The sequence below is a fragment of the Scophthalmus maximus genome, chromosome 15, assembly GCF_022379125.1.
Source record: "Scophthalmus maximus strain ysfricsl-2021 chromosome 15, ASM2237912v1, whole genome shotgun sequence".
NCBI lineage: Eukaryota > Metazoa > Chordata > Actinopteri > Pleuronectiformes > Scophthalmidae > Scophthalmus > Scophthalmus maximus.
The window spans coordinates 19,619,913-19,637,326 of NC_061529.1; the positions used below are offsets into that span (position 1 = coordinate 19,619,913).

Sequence of the window (17,414 nt, forward strand, 5' to 3'; positions counted from 1 at the left end):
GCTGGCTCACAGTCAGTTCATCATCATCTATCTGTCAATCTAGATCGACATGGCTGATTGGAACAAAGACTTGAAGGATCAACATGATCCAACAGAGGCCACCTCTGTAGGATATAACAGAGACATGATTTCCTGAATGATGATACAAACTACCACCCACTGCTGGTATGGAGAGTTATTTCCTCTCACACAGTCGCAGAACGTACAAGCGAGTTGGCCATTGGATTTACTGTGTTATGTGTTCCAGGAACAAATTTGTTTGCCTGACAAATGCAACGAGAGCAGACACATTAAGCAGTCTTTGTCGATGTGAGTTGTTTGATGTCGTGTTGGTGTGTCCCTACCTTTAACAACATTGTACATACTTGTGACCCCCCAAACAACAGTGTGGACATTGGTGACTCCAACGACTCTTACGACCAGCGTAACAACAGTTTCAACGACTGTCATTGAAACAGTCTGGAGCATCAACAAGCAGTTTCCACAATCCACATAGGTTGCCTCTTGGATGAAGGTGAAACATCCAACAGTGTTTCCTCGACATTTCACATTGTTGATATCTCAGCGACGGAATGATGGGTGGGCCGTGCCGGCGGAACAGCTGAAGGCGGTGACTGTATAGCTGCTGTGTAAATGTGACATCGCATTTCTACGGAAGGCCTGGGGCATCGTAAAAAAAGCAACTGTTGAATGTAGGCTGTGTGTATTTGTCTGTATTCACCTCAGTGAATGATTCACACATTTATTTTGAGACATGAGTAAATATGACTACTCAACAAGACCACTGCTGGGATGACTGGCAGCTCAATCAGCGTCCACACGTCATTTTACATTGTGTACCTCCAACTTGGATCTGGAGGGAAATCTTCTGGAGTACTTGACTTTCAGCAAAAACAAAGCAAAAGCTGTCAGATTTTCTCACTGTGACAAATGGGATTGAGAGACAAATGGGAAAAAAAATTCTCCAACATATTTATCCTCTTCAGCATAGCCAAATATGCCACAGAGGTAAGGAGAGACCACATACAAAGGGAGATAAAGTCTTTATTTTTTGAAATGCTTGTACTAAAAACAAAGACTATTAGTCATCTCAGAAATGGTCCATAGGTTGATGTTTCAAAATTTCACACATACAGCCTCTAAATGAGTGTACGACTGCATTTACAATTAGTATTTGTCTGTATGAATAAAATGAATCTCCAACATTATACACCAATCAGGCAAATTTCCCACATATGAAACATAGTGTATGGTAAGAGTCCATAAGCATATCGCTCGATTATTACATTCACAATTTCAAATCTAATTGATGAATAAAATATTTCAATCAAATGTTATCACTAAATCTTTCTGTTATTTGTTCTTGTTTGCACATTCAATGTTCAAAATATATTATCAGCACTATTATCGGCACACTGTTAAATACACTGTAAAGTTGGATTTGATTATAAAACACATTATATATTATAAAGATGTATTTCAGTTTCTTTTTAAACGTCTTTAAGAAAGTGTCATCTTTATATAGAGCTAACACAATGTCAGAGTCCAACAGAAATTCTCCAACTGTACTCATAACACATCAATTGTTATTGTAGCTGAATTACAATATTGTAATAATGTTTAAATACAGTTGACCAAACAAAATTATTAAAACAATTTAAAGTATTTCTGATATGCACATTCTATTTTTGGGTGGATGTTCTTGGTAGTCATATCTCGTAAAGTACATTCAATAGAATAAAAACTTACAGAACTTTTCATATGTATTATTTAAATAAAGAATATGTGAACATATAACTAATAAATCAACCCTGTGTTTCAAAAGTTCACTGTTGATAAAATACATTAGGAATGACTTTGCACCATCATACCTAAATGTTTAATCAGTTGCCGTATTTCCACATCTCAACCTGAGTCTTACACTGTTTCAAACATAAACTGATTGTATACCATATTCGTTAGCCTAATCTACAAAAAATTACAACAATTAAGTAGTTCTTTATTCAACCTTTATAAGGTTATAAGAAGGCAATGGCAGCAGCAAGATGCAAAATTCAAAATTTACAGGCAAAAAAAGCTGTAGCTGTTGAAGTCATCAGTTTCTACAAAACAAGTAGAAAATCTTTTCTACATTTCTGCCATCAAATCAGGCAAAATAAGCTCTTCCCAGATGGTTTTAAAGTAAACAATTTTCTTTACACATCAACCAGAGGATGATGATGACGGTGAAGATGATGAAGACGATGAAGACGAAGGCGGTGGCCTGTGGGTCTCTCCTCCGCCCAGTTCTGTGAACCTCACCAATGATGACGATGTCACTTCCTTGTCTTTCTCCTTTCTGCTTCCAGTGCAGACCGACCTCTGGGCTGGTTTAAACTGCCAAGTCACTTTCTTTGTTGTTGACGACTGCTCTGCTGTTGTTGACTCCTTCACCGGTCTAGTGACAGGCTGAGTTGTCATGGGAATGCCTGGCGTCACTGCTATACAAGTGGTAACCCCGGTAACCTTTCTTGATTTGCCATTGTTGTTTCTGTCCTGTTCTGTGAAGAGCTCACTTAGCACTTCAGGTTCAGTGGTTTCTCCAAACAAGTCCCAGCCAGGCTCAGTAGGCAGCTGCTTGTGTCGTGATACACCAGCAAATTTGTTACCAGCAGCAGAGATTCTGGAGGAGCGACTAGGATCAGAATCTGACAGGTCTGAGTCCCAGTCACTGTCCCCTGCCACTGAACCACAGCCCAGCACTGACAAATCAACAGGGCCAGAGCCTGAACTCTCTGAGTCTGACTCCCTGGAAAACATGATAGACAATATCTGAGTGAAACATTGCACTACAGCAATATTGAATTGCAGTGAACAAAGAAATCATTAGCATCGGTAGGCTATCAAAAATCTTTATTTAAAAAAATTCCAAAGTATTTTCATTACCCTGCAGGCTGGCATATGCACACAATCAGGGTATCATTACTTGGCAGGGTATCTCCAGATTATCAATTTTTGGAGCTGATCGGTCAAAGATCAAGGTGAACAAAATATGGTCTGACACCTACATTTTCCAAAATATAGATAGAAAATCTAAAGCTTATATTGATCAGAAAACATGTGACATCTTCTTCAGCTTGCCAGCCTCCTCTTAAGATTAGAGTCCTTCAACAGGTTCATTAGTTCCTACAAGGTAAAGAACTAATAACATTTTAGGCACAACTCTGAGCAGCTGTCTCTACAATGGAGACTTTAAATGTGGGCCACATTTTCCTATCATTCCCTGAGTTGCGGGAAAAAATCTTCTGAAGGTTGAAGCCAGTCAGAAGCCTCAACTAGACATTCCTTAAATGATCATTGAATGTAAAAAAAAAATGGATTACATTGGCAGTAATGTAGATGCTTTACTGGACTGTCATGATGAAGACGGAGCTGAGCCTGGAGCCAACACTGAAGTTATTGGTCAATACACATTCCAATCCTCATCTATGGTCATGAGATTTGGGTAATGAGCAAATGAGGCAAATTGGTAGATTGTCAAAAGGTGGTTAGGGTTACCCTGAGAGTGAGGAGTAAGGACTCCTTAAAAGGGGTAGAACCAGTACTCTGTTGCATTGAAAGGAGACATCTAGGCTACCTTACTTGGCTATGTCTACCAACTCGGCCCTTAAGTGAAACAGAAGATAGATAGGTGGATGTGTAGCTACCCCACCTCTTACCCAATGTCAGCTGGGATAGGCTTTAGCCCCCGGTGACACTCAAAGGATAAGGGGATGGATGGATCTTTGGCTAACTTAACAAAACTGCTGTGAATTACAAACAATGAAAGGCTCTAGGGTGAACACAAAAAAATGCACATACCTTTCGCTGTAGGGTGTGGTTCCTGCAGGGCCCAGCAGGCGGCAGGCTGGAGCAGCCAGATAGACAAAGCTGTCCGTGCACAGAAAATCTCCCTCCTCTGGCTTTTGGGGGTCAAGGTGAGGCGGCTTGGCATCCTGTCCTGGCTTTGATGATTCAAAGTGTGTTTCAATGCTATCAAAATGAAGCTTTGTATCATCAGATCTTGTTTGTACCAAATCTTGTTTTTTATCGTGGGTGGGAACTTCTACCACTGCGGTCGCCTCACCCTGGGAAGCTGGTCTTGCGGAAACAGCAAGGTAAACAAAGCTATCTGATTGGACAAAGGGATCTATATCACCACAGTCCAGTCCTGAGCTTCGAATTGGTTTCTGATTAAGATCTAGAAGGTGTTTGACTGGTTGATTTGAGGGAGACAGAGGAAGATAGGACTCATTTCCCATGAGGGTCACTTTTTTCCTAATTGGTATATTTTGTCTTCGTGGGTCATACATGGATGAATGGAGTGAGCCCCCAGTGTCTTTATAGTTTATTGAGGACTTAATGATTGAAACTACTCTGATCTTACCATCTTTCATCCTCTCTTCATCTCCCTCTGTCCTTTCGCAGTCTGCTTCCTCTTTTTGAATACATCGCTCTATGTCTTGCATGGAGGTGTTAAGCAGTGATGGGTAGCACCACTGTAGCTCTGCACTCTCCTCCCTTCCCCATTCCTTTAGCCCTCCGTCATCCCCGTCTTTCTCCAGTGACGTGCTGCTGCCTAAGTCGGAGCCACTGACTGGCTGGTCACTGTCTGAGCTGGCCTCCTCCTGACTCTGATTGGATAGGGAAAGGAAGACACCACTTGAGTCGGATTCCAGCGTTAAGTTGGAGTCTGGAGAGCTGTCCTCCTTAGCAGAGCTACAAAAAAGACAAGGCAGTCAGGTGACTGTTAAATCCCCACGAGTCGATTAAGCTCCTCTAACTTTGACCTTTAATGTTCTTTGTCTACCATTGGTTACCACAACCTGCCATCATGTTTTTCTTTCATTGTCTACCGCTTAATCCATTTAAGGGTCGTGGGGGGGCTGGAGCCAATCCCAGCTAACATTGGGCAAGAGGCGGGGTTCACCCTGGACAGGTCGCCAGCCTATCGCAGGGCGCCATTATGTTTGTCTTTACCTAATTTTTTAGATCAAAGTCATTCATTTGTTTCTTTCTCTCAGCCCCACAGAGCACTTTGAGCTACAGTATATTTGTTCTACTATGAAGGCTTGCACAGATGTCTTGGTGATGGACAGATCATTATGATTACATTAGCTCTCTAATTTGGTTGAAGCCGTGTCATGGATTTCATGGTGAGATAAAATCTGTAGTGAACCCAGATTCAGGAAAAACATATGGAAAGCAATGACATGGCAACACAATGTGTAATCAGTGGAAAAACTACTGTGTGAAGTGTGAATGTACAGTTAAATTTCCTATGAAGTCACCCATATATACATACAAATCATTTAATAAGCAAATTGCAGCGTTGGAATTTTGCAACTGCAGTTCAAATGCATTGAATTTAGTTAATCACTAAATACTGAAGGATACTTGAACAAACTGACAAATTAAAAAAAGACTTTGGAATCTGCTTTAATCTCTGGGACAATGACAAACTTAAAAGTGAGATATTATTATATTTTTGCACATAAATTTGGGTATCTGAGGTGCTGTGAAAAAAAAATTGTATGTGGGTTGGCTAAACCCTATAGCCTGGCTCTGAACCACTAGTTCAGATTTCTTTCCAACTGTGATGTCACAGATTGGCTCTTTTGAAACCTGCAATCTGAGAATCTCCACTTTTCTGGTGAATGGGCGTGTCATTTCCTACAAGTTTTGAAAGCAGTTGACCAATCACAACAAACTGGGACGGCTGGCAAATCAGAGCAGACTGGAGTTTATCGGGAGGGGAGGCTAAAAGAAATCTAGGCACTTTAGACAGAGGGTGAAAAGAGGAGCTGCAAGAATGGGCAGTATGACGACACTGCCCATCTCAATATTAGAGCATGTAAATCTTTTCAAGTGGTTACAAAAATTAAAAGTATGAACATGAATATGAGCATAATATGTCATCCTAAAAAAAACAAAAAAGAAAACGTTTTTCCTGTCCTATGTGAATGAAGTGGAAAACCTTTTTATTTATTTACTTCTAAAGTTTCTTCTAACTGTTCTGTATATGTGTTGTGTTTCAAGGCTAAAGTGTTGAGCCACTACAATTTATTTTAATTACATTATTCACTGATCAGCTCAAGAAGTTTCATACATTTAAATTTGCATTTAGTTTAAAGAAGAATCCAAGCATGATTCATTTTAACTTAATATGAAATATGTAAAATATATCAAAGAAAGACAATGCGGAATTAAAGAAAAAATAAATAATAATAATAATAACAGTAATAATCATAATCATAATTTTTTCCATTTTTCTTGGACTTCTCAGAAACAAATAGTGATGAATATACATGTGCAAGAATCCCTTGACTTGCAGCACCCCAAAAAAATGAGTTTAGAATATTCAAACATTCCAATAAAAGTCACATTCACAGAACAGACTCCAAAAAAGAAGTCAATATTAATGTATAACACAACATTATGGCCTTGACTGGAACTGACTTGGATCAGAGCGTCAGAATATATTTTCTGAATTCAAACCTGGATTTTGTTCTCGCCTTGTGCTATGTACTCGGGATGTTAACATCTGTTAACTCGGGATGTTAACATCTGGGGGGAGATTCTGTGCTCACAATAACCATGTTCGTGGAATTACCTTGTACAAAAAGTGGTCCCAGCAGATTGGTTTAACCAGTCAATCTGGTTAGCTGTGTCTGTAGCTGGTGAGGCCATAATAGAAAGCTCCAAACTGACCTGGGATTTGCTCACCACTCCTTGGAAAATTAAACAAGAGGAACAAGAAACATAATCAATACATTCACCACCAACCCCCTGGTCAAGCCTTTGGATATTTGATCGCAGGTGTGTCAATGAATGCTACAGTGGCTGTTTTAATATTTATTAATTTTTCAGGCTTAGACATTTCTCCACACACACACACACAGGTTTCTGAGTAAATACTTTTGTCAGTTACTCCAGTAAAACTATCAAACCCTAATTTAGATAATGGGTAGGGTTGTCATCTCTCAGCCTGCTGCTGAGGCCGTGTTCTTTTATTTTCTAACTTCATCTTCATTTTGTCTTTTATATCTAGTGTATTTAGTGAGTGTGCTCCCTTTTCTCTGTGCCAGTTCGTCATTGTCTCTTGTGCAAGCGTTCCAGAAGTATTTTGGTCCGTCTGGTTTGTGATCTTAATGTGTCTTTTTGATTCTGCCTTTTGCCTTGCCTTCTGGATTTGTTTGCCTGATTCTGACTGCCTGCCCGTGTACCAACCATTTATGTATTGTGTCAAATGACTTTTGGTAATTTGGTTAATTGGAAAAATGTTACAAATTATAAAAACTTGCACCTCTAAAGAACAATATCATGAAGGTTGGTCCTGTGTTGTTACTTGATATTGTGCCCTTGCCTTATAGAGGATTCTGTTTCAAAATCCATTTTCAAGAACTTATTATATTTTGCTCAGTGGTCTATTTCCCCAAAGTAAATCTTACATATAAATAAAGGCTCAGTATCAATATTTTTGGTGGTTATTACAGGATAACTAGTTTGTCATGTCTAATGAAATAATGAAACTAATGTATAAGACACTAAGACACTAAAATAAGATAAGATAAGACTTTAAGTTAAACTCACACCGGGGAAATTCACTTGGGAACACCATGCTATTACTGGGCAGGTCCTCCATTTGCTGTCAAAAGGCCTTAAATTATAACTGAAACCGGGCTCCCAAACGCAAGAATATTATAGTTAAATATTTTATATATTTTTTTCATGAATGAAAAAATATGGGAAGAATAAAAAAGACAAACATACAGAAAGTCTGCGGTTATTTACCTGTCAATGAAGCTGCTTTGTCTCTCTGCGGCCCAGGGTGTGTTTGGTACATGTCAGCTCGGTCCCTCTGTGGCTCCGGCAGTGTTTGGTATAAATCCTTGGTGTCCCTGTGAGGCTTAGACAGGTCTAAGTGCTCCAGGTCAGAATCCAGCTCCCTTGCTCTCCTTTCTAACTCTGTAAGGCTGAGCTCTGACGCTGCTGACGAAGGGGGGTGAGATCCCCCGAAGCCAACCGGAGGCCGGAGGAGAGGCCAACGCTGCAGAGAGTCTGATAAGTAATCTGTATCACCTTCTCCTCCTGCATTTCCTTTCTCCCAGCCGTCATCCCACAATGTGTTGACCATCTCGAGAACAGCATTCCAACTCTCCCTTCCCCCTTCCTCTTCAAGTGTCCCTCCTTCTCCTCCCTCCACTTCACTTTGTTCTTTCTGTAATTCAACCACCTCCAACTTCTGTTCAAGTTGCTCTTGTATTCCACCTTTAATATTCAAACTTCTACCATCTAACTTTTCAGACATTATTTCTAATTCTACATCCTTCTCCATTCTCACTTCATAGGTTTTGTTTGCATTAACTTGGACTTTTTGTTCAAGCCTTTTCATTTCTTGTTTCGTTACTTCCAGTTGCCCCTCAGTAACAGCAACATTCTGTTTCTCCTCATCCACTTTGTCCACCTTTTTGTCTCTCTCTTCTCTCTTGTCCTTCTTCTCTTCCTTACACTTCCTCTCTTCTCTTTCAGTCTTTTCCTTACTCTGCTCTCCTTGTTTTTCCTTGCTCCGTGATCTCCTGGGTTCTTTCTGCTCTCTGCAGACCCTCCAGTGCTCCAAGTTCTGTTCCTTCAAGGAAGCCCTGCCCACCAAACTGGCCACCTGTGCTGATTCTGAATTGGAGGGCTCTTTAAGTGAGCATCGTCCCACAATACTTGTAGAATTCATTACGCATGCTAGCGGGTCCTCCGAGAAGTGGCCTGGGCGGGGGTGGAGAAGGGCATGTGGGTGTCTCTTTTCCAAAGCTGAGAGGACAGAGGGGAGTGGGGGGAGGATAGGGAGGTTGTGAAGTGCCCCACCTTGCCGAACTGTCCTCTTTCTTACCATAATTCTGCGTGGCCAGGTAGACTCAATGCTTTCAGAGGGGCCTGGTGACTCAAGGTCTCCAAGCCCTCTGTTAAGTTTTGGGCTGACCACACCTGGTCGCAGCCCCGTGGCTGTGCCAGGTCGAGTCCTGGAACTGGACTTGGAAGATTTGGACTTCTGGGATCTGGAACCTTTCTCTGTATGGTTAGGTTCAATCTTATCAATGTCCAAAGGCTTTTTCTTAGCCAAATCTGCAGGGACAATGTCAGGATTATGTGAAGCAACAGCAATTATCTGAGCTTTATCTGTATTCTTATTGTTGTTCTGGGCTTCACTGACAACCCAAGTCTCAGCATTACTCCTGGTCAGAGTCTTATCTAGAGCCTCACATTGTAGTTCGGCCTCAGGGCCAGATTTAAATGCAATGTTAACTTCTGTCTTAACTCTTGCATCTACTCTGGACTCTGCTTCTGAACCGACCTCATTATTAACTTTAGCTACAACTCCAGCTTCTGTTCCAGTCCTGATCTCCTCCTGCTTTGAACTAGCTTCAGCTTCAACCACTGCCTTAAACTCTGGCTTCATTCCTGGATCAGATACAGCTCCAATCTCAAATTCATTTCCAGGACCAACCCTGTTCGCAATGTCAGTCAGAAATGAAGGTATAGCCTCAGCAATGAGTTCTGGTTTAGCCACATCCCTCACAGTTTTTTCACCACTCCTTGCCCCTTCACTATGTCCCTCCTTCACAGCTGGAGCCATATTGTCTGTCTCTACCCCAGCATGCACTTTTCCTTCAAAATCCAGTCCCCTAGGTCTTGTTTTCACCTTGGGACCCATTCTTATTTCAGACCCATTTTTAATGCTAGCCCTTGATCCTTTGTCATATTTGTTCCAGCTTTCAGCTCTATGATATTCTTGTATCCCAGCCCTGATTTCTGCCTCTGACATGTTTTCAACACCAACTTCACTAATTAATCTTGGCCCAAACCCAGATTTGCTATCAACTATCACCAAACCAACACTCACATTGTCAAACTTAGAAATCATTCCCCCCTTTTCCCCACCTACACTTTCAAGGCCAACCTTTGACCCAGCTCTATTCCTGCCCACAGCACAGGTGCCCATTCTGGGAGCAGCATTGGGGGAGGGTGAAGGTGAGGGCTGGGGAAACAACAGGGGTGAGGTGTCTAAAACCTGGTCGGGATCTAAAAACACAGAGTCTCTGTCAGAATGCAGAGGAACTGGTTGTCCGTATCCAAAGGTCCCAAAAGTGGAAGTTTCCCTTCTTTCCCTTTCTCTTGCTCTCTCTCTCTCCAGTCTCCCTCTTTCCCTCTCTCTTTCCCACTCACGCTGGGCCCATCCTCGCTCCATTTCTCTTTCTCTCTCCCTCTCCCACTCCCTTTCTCGCTCACTGCGGCCCCATCCTCCACCCCGATCCCTCAGGTCCTGCTCGAGGTCATGAGCAGATAGTTGGACTAGCGGGGCACGGTAGGGTGATCGTCTCAGCTCCTGAGGTGGTGACATCCTAAGACTCTGGGTTTGGGAGTAATGCCTTGGCTGAATAACAAGGGGAGGGGAACAACGCAAACTCTGAGTCTGACTGGGGCGAGGTTTGGCAGGAGAGAAAAAGACTGGAGTATGGTACCCTGATGAAAGCGGTGAGCCAGAGAAGGGGGAAATGAGGGGGGATGTAAGCGAGGAGGACTGGCCACCAGGGGGGTGGTTGTGCCCTGGGTTTAGATATCCTCCTCTGTCCATAATTTCAGTTGTAGTAAGCTCCAGACACTCTATGTGTTTTGGAGGTGTGAAAACTTTCCAGGAATGACGTCCATCTCTGCTCTTTGCGCTGTCTCCATGGTGATGGTAATGTTGATGGTGGTGTTTCTTGGATGAGGAGGAAACTCCTGGTGCTGAGAATGAGGACACAGAGGGAGAGACGGATCGGCTAAAATGTCCTGGCGTATGGCAGCCACCACCATTGGAATCCTGACCCCCAATCTTCAGTGAATCATAAATTACTCTTTCATCCAGTCTCCTCACAAATGAGGGGTTTGGAGTTAAAGATCGTGGCTGTGGATCAAACATGTCGGCTGGGGTCCTGCTAACCCTGAGAGAGCCACTTGCAGTGTAGATAAAATTCTCTTCACCTCCAACATCTAGCCGTATGGACCCTCCAGGATGGTGGTGATGGCTGTCAATTTGTTGATTGATGCACATGGTATCATAGATGGATCGCTGGGGAATGTAGCCATCTCCATAACCCCCTTCCACTCCTCCATCTCGCCCTCCCACTCTCCCATCCCCAGCTCCATGTTTCTCCAGGCAGCAGGAACTCTTCCTGAAACACCCAGGACGGCTAAGAGGCTTGCCCATGCTTGGTTGGATGGCTGATGGTGGGAAGGGTTGGTGGGAGGCACGTGTGAATTTTGAAGGGTGAATTGTGAAGTTGTTAATTTTACTAAATTTGAAAAGAATTGCTTGAAAAAGGACTTTCAGAATGTGTAAGAAACATAGTAGCTAGCTTTCAAAGGGCCATGGGAAAATAGAAGAATTGGATAAATATTACATTCACTGTAATACACTGAAGCATATTCCCTCTGTTTTATTGAGAGGTCAGGACAATCTTGGAATGAAAAAAATCCTCTTGTCAAAATCTCCATGACATAAAGACATTGTAAACATGATAATGCCAAAATTATGAATTCCTACTTCAAGCAATATCCCAAACAAAATTTCTGAGGAACACTTGAAAAGATAAGACAAAATATGTCCATCTTTTATGTCCGCAGGGTTGTTCTTAGCTCATCTTCTGTCCCACTCTTTCTTGATATGATGACATATTCTTTTCTGGTTGTTTATTGTAGTGGCCAATTAAGTGTTCATCAAGCTGAGTGTTAGTCAGAGAGCCACAGAGCAACATAAAGACGGAGTACAGTGAATGGAGGACTGAATCCAGTCAATGCTTCTCTGCTCATTCTGGTTGTGTTTTCTGATTGTCGTCATCTGTCTGTGGAAAAAAACAACAACAACAAATATTTGAACATAAAACAGCTTGGAAAAGTCTGCCATATCAATGTGATTGGTTATTAGAATATTTAGTATTAGATATTAGTTAATATAAATGATAAGTATATCAGTTTTCTTGTCACAAGGACTGTTCGACCCGAAACAGTTGTGAATGGAGCTTTCTAAAATCTGACATAACAACCTGCTGATGACATAAGTATGTGTCATCAGCAGGTTGCTTAACACACCCCCAAGGGGTCATGTGGTACAGTAAACCATGTATGTGGAATGGCAAAAGTTAAAATTCATGGTCATAACACATGGTCAAAGGTTCCAAAACAAGGGATAGGCACCCCTGGGGGGATCGCGAGACAATCCTTAGAAATCAAATAAAAGTCATTAACAATAGCATATTTTAGCCAAAGTTATTACTGTTTTTTTTTTTAATACTTGACAGATTTAATTTCAGCATCATTTGCAGCAGGTCAGTTCAGAGCACCACAGGAACCATGAACATGTGCATGAAGGTATTATTTTTATGAACTAGGACAAATCTATATCCTTTGTGTTTCAACCTCCTCCAGGGATAGTGGGGGTCGAAAGTCTCTGGCACTGTTATTTTGAAGGTTGGGGCTGAAAAGTTTGGTTACCCCCTGTTTTGGCACGTAATAAAAAACATTTACACGGGCTAATGCATCCATACTGTAACTTTATTTGTGGTGGTTGTCAAATCAAATGGCTTTATCAGCAAATATTTTGGGTCAATTTAGTTGAATACATCGTATAATGAGCTAAGATGATATAATGGTGTGCATTACTTGGCAGCTACACTCATAAAAAGATAAGGACAGATAATAGATAAGGAACCAAAGCATTTTTTGCATTCAAACCACAATTCACATTAACACAAAGCATGACTGTCTGAACTGCCATTGTTAAAAGAAAATTGATAAACAACACAAAAGATGCTCCAATGATATTAAAGGTTAAATCAAGGAAATCTCGCAATATTCAGACCAATGGGATGACAGAAATCTTTCTTTTTCAAAATGGACTGACATATACAACATATAACAATCATATAATTTCATATTGTTACCATATTCCTAAACACTATAATGCTTTAGAAATCATTACAGTTTTTGGAAGAATTTGTTTTAGATGTTCTCGCTTCCTATGTAATGCTGAGGCAGAACTCAGGACAACACTTGCATGGTTTAGCAATCTGCTTTGTAGTGGGCATGAAAATTTTAACAGAAAACCTTATACAAACATGAAATGTGGGTTTTAAAATGCATGGACATTAACCAGGCAGAGGGTCAAAACAAAAATACAACTAAATTGCATTTTGAAAATCAGGAAAAAAATTGATTTTTGGAGCTTGATCCATAATAGAAAGGAAAAGTAATTATGTTGGGTCAGATCAATCTGTCTCTTGTGAGTCCACTAACTTAATGAAGATTTCATGCTAAATTGCTGAGTGCCTCTTTAATTCCAATCCAGCAGTGCCTGCAGAGCACTTTACAATCAACTGAGAGCAAAAGGAAAAAGTAGAAAGTTTCCCCAGTCAATTTATTAGAATATTAAGCTATAATCACAAGAATACTACACCAACCCCTACCTAATAAACCATTGACAACCACTTATCAGTGGGTTATCAATAATGCAAAAGAGAAGCCCTGCTTTGATCAGGGGAGAACATATGGAAACAACATTGTATTTTAAACATACCTTGATAAAAAAAGGAAAAAGGTATTCGCTTTTTGGATTTTGGCAGTACAAATGCACTGTACAAAAACCTTTGTGTTTTTCTTCCAAGGACAGGCTGAACAGTGAGCTAGAAACTGTAGCCTTCGTTGGCTAGACCGTATATTTAATTCTATAACAGTTACATCCTAAACCATATAACATAACATATAACAACCTAAACACTAAGCTAAATACTGAACCCCACGTAGCTAATCCTTTTGGACAATTTTGTAGAAATCATACCAACTGTTCCCAAAAAGCTAAAGCTCTTCACAGCCAAAACAACAAAAGACAAAATCCTCCAAAAGCTCCTTAAGCATTTTAAAGTTGGAGAGATGTTAATGTGACAGCTTGCATTAGCAGCCTCAAAGCCCCATGCAAATTTTGTGCCAAAAATAATGTCAAGATGGTGTCAATTTGCTTCAAAGCTGTTCCCTCCATCTATATGAGAAATCTGATTTGGTTTGATGTTGATGTTCCTATTTTGAATGTACCAAACTGTTCAGACTATAGCAACTAATCATATAACTCCAACTTTCTGTGAGATAACGACGAACGATAATATGATAATCAGCTCAATTAGTCACGAGTATCAAGAGAGATCTGGCAAACTCAGCACAACACTGAGTAATTTCACCTTTTAGTTTTTAGAAAAATCAATTGAAATCATTTACAGATTCAAATATCCATTCAGAATACATCTCTTTGCCACATAAAGAAAGTCATCACACTGAAAAACATCTTTAGACGGCTTTCCACGTAAGTCCTGAAGTATCCATAGTAATATCCATCTGAAATGTCATATAAAGGAGTCAGAACTGTCTCGTTTGCATGCATTAGTGATGCCTTGCTCACAAATTAATTTAGCTCCATCAAAGGAACCTATTGATAGCTGAGAATAATTGTTATCTTTTCAGTTTGCATTCATTATTTTGCACCCTCCCTCCACAAACACACATGCACACACACCAGACACACACTCTCTCTCTCTCTCGCTTTCATCACTGCTGTTGTCACCTGCTCTATTTTACCCCCGATTAATAGAAAAGCCAGAACCTTATCTACATGGTCGCAAACATTAAAAGGCATCAGCTAATCCAGTCCAACGAACTCAGTTCCATCCTGGTAATGTGTTGTCATCTTGTCTCAAATCAACATCCTCATTTGTTTTTTTCTTACCGGCATCTCTGCCCCTGTGGTTTCTCTCTGCCTCCCTCTCTTTATCTCTGCCGTTCTTCTCTTTTTCTGTCGCTTGTCTCCCTCCCCGCCCCCCCAACCCCACCCCCGCCCCCTCTCTCTGCTGTGAATCATGCCTTCTGTCAGAGAAAGGTTTTTTTTGACAAGCGCTCTCTCTGCCATCCAACACACCAACGCAAACCCTCCTCCTCCTCTCCCTTTCACTCTCCCTTTCACTCTTTCTCTCTTTTTGCTTTTCTTCTCCTCAATATAGCCTCCCTCTGCCTCTCGCTCTCTCCTCCTCTTCCTCTATCTCTCCTTATCCCTCCCATGTACACTCCACACATCTTCAGGGATTTAAGAGCTCTGGAGCTGCAAAGAGACCAACTTCTCCTCTCCATCTGCCCCTTTTCTTTCTTCCACCAGCTCATCTCTCGTTCTTATCTCCCACTTATCATCATTCTGTGTTGGGCTCTTTTTATCATTTTCTCCCCCTTCTCTCACTCCTTTCTAGATTAAGTTTGACCTGAGTGGGTTACCCTTGGGAAATTATCACCATCAGACGTTTTAGAAATTAACGCACAAAGTAGAAGGTTGGTGAAGGAGAGACATATCTATCAATCTATATATCCATCTATCTATCAGTCTCCCACACATACACACACACACACACACACACACACACACACACATACACACACACACACACACACACACACACACTATCTTTTCTTCTCTTTCTCTCTCCATCCCCCTTCTAGCCCTCTCAGCTTGCCCTCTACCTCCCACTCTTCACCTCAGCGTTAATGCAACACGCATCACTGTGGAGGCGGCAGGGAGAGTGAGAGAGACAGAGAAAGAAAGAGCAACAATGGATATTCACATACTGTACAGTGCAATTCAAAGCCTCATCATCAGCACCATCATTTGAACATATACAGCTATGTGGAAAAACAAGAACAGGATCCAATTTGTTATCATTAGGAAAATAATGATCAGTAGCACCATGCTGTACACGTTTGTTGCGTTCTATATGGATGAAACAACAGCTGACATTTACATTTGCTGTTCCAAACACTCACACACACAAAGTGATGTCTTGCTCTAAATTTGCACCAACAATACAGATGGATTTATGTGACTGATATCATCACACATAAAATGTCCGACATTTACACATTTAATATGAAATATGTATGATTTGGCTATCATCATAATTATTGGGTATATGGTTATTGAACATTGTTGTAAATAACCCCAACTACAGTTGAAATTGACACGAACAGCACACAACAAACATTTACATTTCTATGACACCTGAGCAAACTTCATCTACCTTGGAAGACTGTGTAATATGACTGATAGTGATAGCTCCAGAAAGTGTTATTTCTTGACTGTCATCTATTTTTACCTATCAGCCGACATATTGGACCATACCAATCAGCTGTATATAGCCACAGATACAAACATACTAACAGGACAAAAAGGAAGAAACTTTTAGCAGTCATAAATATATATGACTACTTAATGATGAAGACCATGTCATATACAACTGACAGCCAGGGTTTGACACCCAAAAGGAACAATTTTTTTGGTCAATTTGGATAAGACTTGAAGGGGATAATAAGTTTTGACATATGTCGTTTGCTGAAAAAAACATCCACTTCAAACAATAATTACAGAAAGACATCAGACTAATATTTTAGCCATTGAGTAGAGTTATATGACAGTGTGTTAATGCCGAGTTCACACTACACGATTTTGAGCCCAATTTTTTCGATTTCCTGTGTTAAAGCTGCTGTCGGTAGGATTGAGAGAAGTGTGGACATAGTCTCAGAATTCAAAATCCAACGACTCCTGCTCCCTACCCCTCCGCTGTACCTTGGTTCTGCCTCCACAGCTCCACAAACCCCGCCGTGTCCATGCAGGCTACCATGGCAACTGAAGCCAGGCAAGGTACGTAACATGACGTTCCCACCAATAAGAAGCTTACACGGACTACTGTTGATATTTGCTAAACTGTAACATGTTTTTTAGTTAGCGTTGCCTCACATCATTACCTGTGACTTTTTGTGAAAACAACATCGTCAGTGTTTTTGAATGTAGGGGACCGTAAATCAGTTTATGTTAGCTTGTTTACATACCTAGCGTTAGCTAGCACATTAGCTACTACAGAGTGTTACATGGTAGGCCTGTAAATTAACAGCTTTATCTTCATATACATCATTTGTTGCTTTGCAGAATGACTGATGCTTTTTATCTTTATTTTATAACATTATTAGAGCTTTGAGACTGGTACACTAGACTCCAATGAGGATGTAAACACGGCTGCTTCGACGAGTAGAAGAGCGAGGAGAAAAGGGAGTCGCCTACGAGGCGTGGGAGATGGCGCAGAGGTCGGCGTGTTGGCCCGACAACCGAGGACCTGGGAGCCGAAGAAATAGCTGATCTTCATGTGATGAGCGAGTTGGTACCTGCTGCTTGCACTGGTTTCATCCCAAGGAGGGTGTTAGTACCTGCTGCTTGCACTGGTTTAATCCAAAGGAGGGTGTAGTTTCAGTTGCCTTTGCTAGATGTAAATAGTGTGCTGTGCAAT

At 41.1% G+C, this 17,414-nt stretch overlaps 1 protein-coding gene across 1 annotated transcript; it reads right to left on the reverse strand.

Annotated features, from left to right (window-relative positions):
- Positions 1 to 1,026: 1,026 nt before the first annotated feature.
- On the reverse strand, positions 1,027 to 14,874 carry LOC118286676. The gene is made up of 5 exons (XM_035611309.2): positions 14,822 to 14,874; positions 7,813 to 11,894; positions 6,632 to 6,749; positions 3,841 to 4,737; positions 1,027 to 2,788 (listed from the first exon to the last, which is right to left on the reverse strand). The coding sequence occupies exons 2-5, from the start codon at positions 11,258 to 11,260 to the stop codon at positions 2,203 to 2,205; spliced, it is 5,049 nt and encodes a 1,682-aa protein (XP_035467202.1). The 5' UTR covers positions 11,261 to 11,894; positions 14,822 to 14,874; the 3' UTR covers positions 1,027 to 2,202.
- Between the last annotated feature and the right edge of the window lie 2,540 nt (positions 14,875 to 17,414).

Coding starts and splice junctions, on each gene's coding strand:
- LOC118286676 (XM_035611309.2), bottom strand. CDS start 11,260: ATGGGCAAGCCTCTTAGCCGTCCTGGGTGTTTCAGGAAGAGTTCCTGC. Junction 6,750..7,812: donor CAAAGCAGCTTCATTGACAG/GTAAATAACCGC, acceptor TAATTTTCCAAG/GAGTGGTGAGCAAATCCCAG. Junction 2,789..3,840: donor ACCACACCCTACAGCGAAAG/GTATGTGCATTT, acceptor CATGTTTTCCAG/GGAGTCAGACTCAGAGAGTT.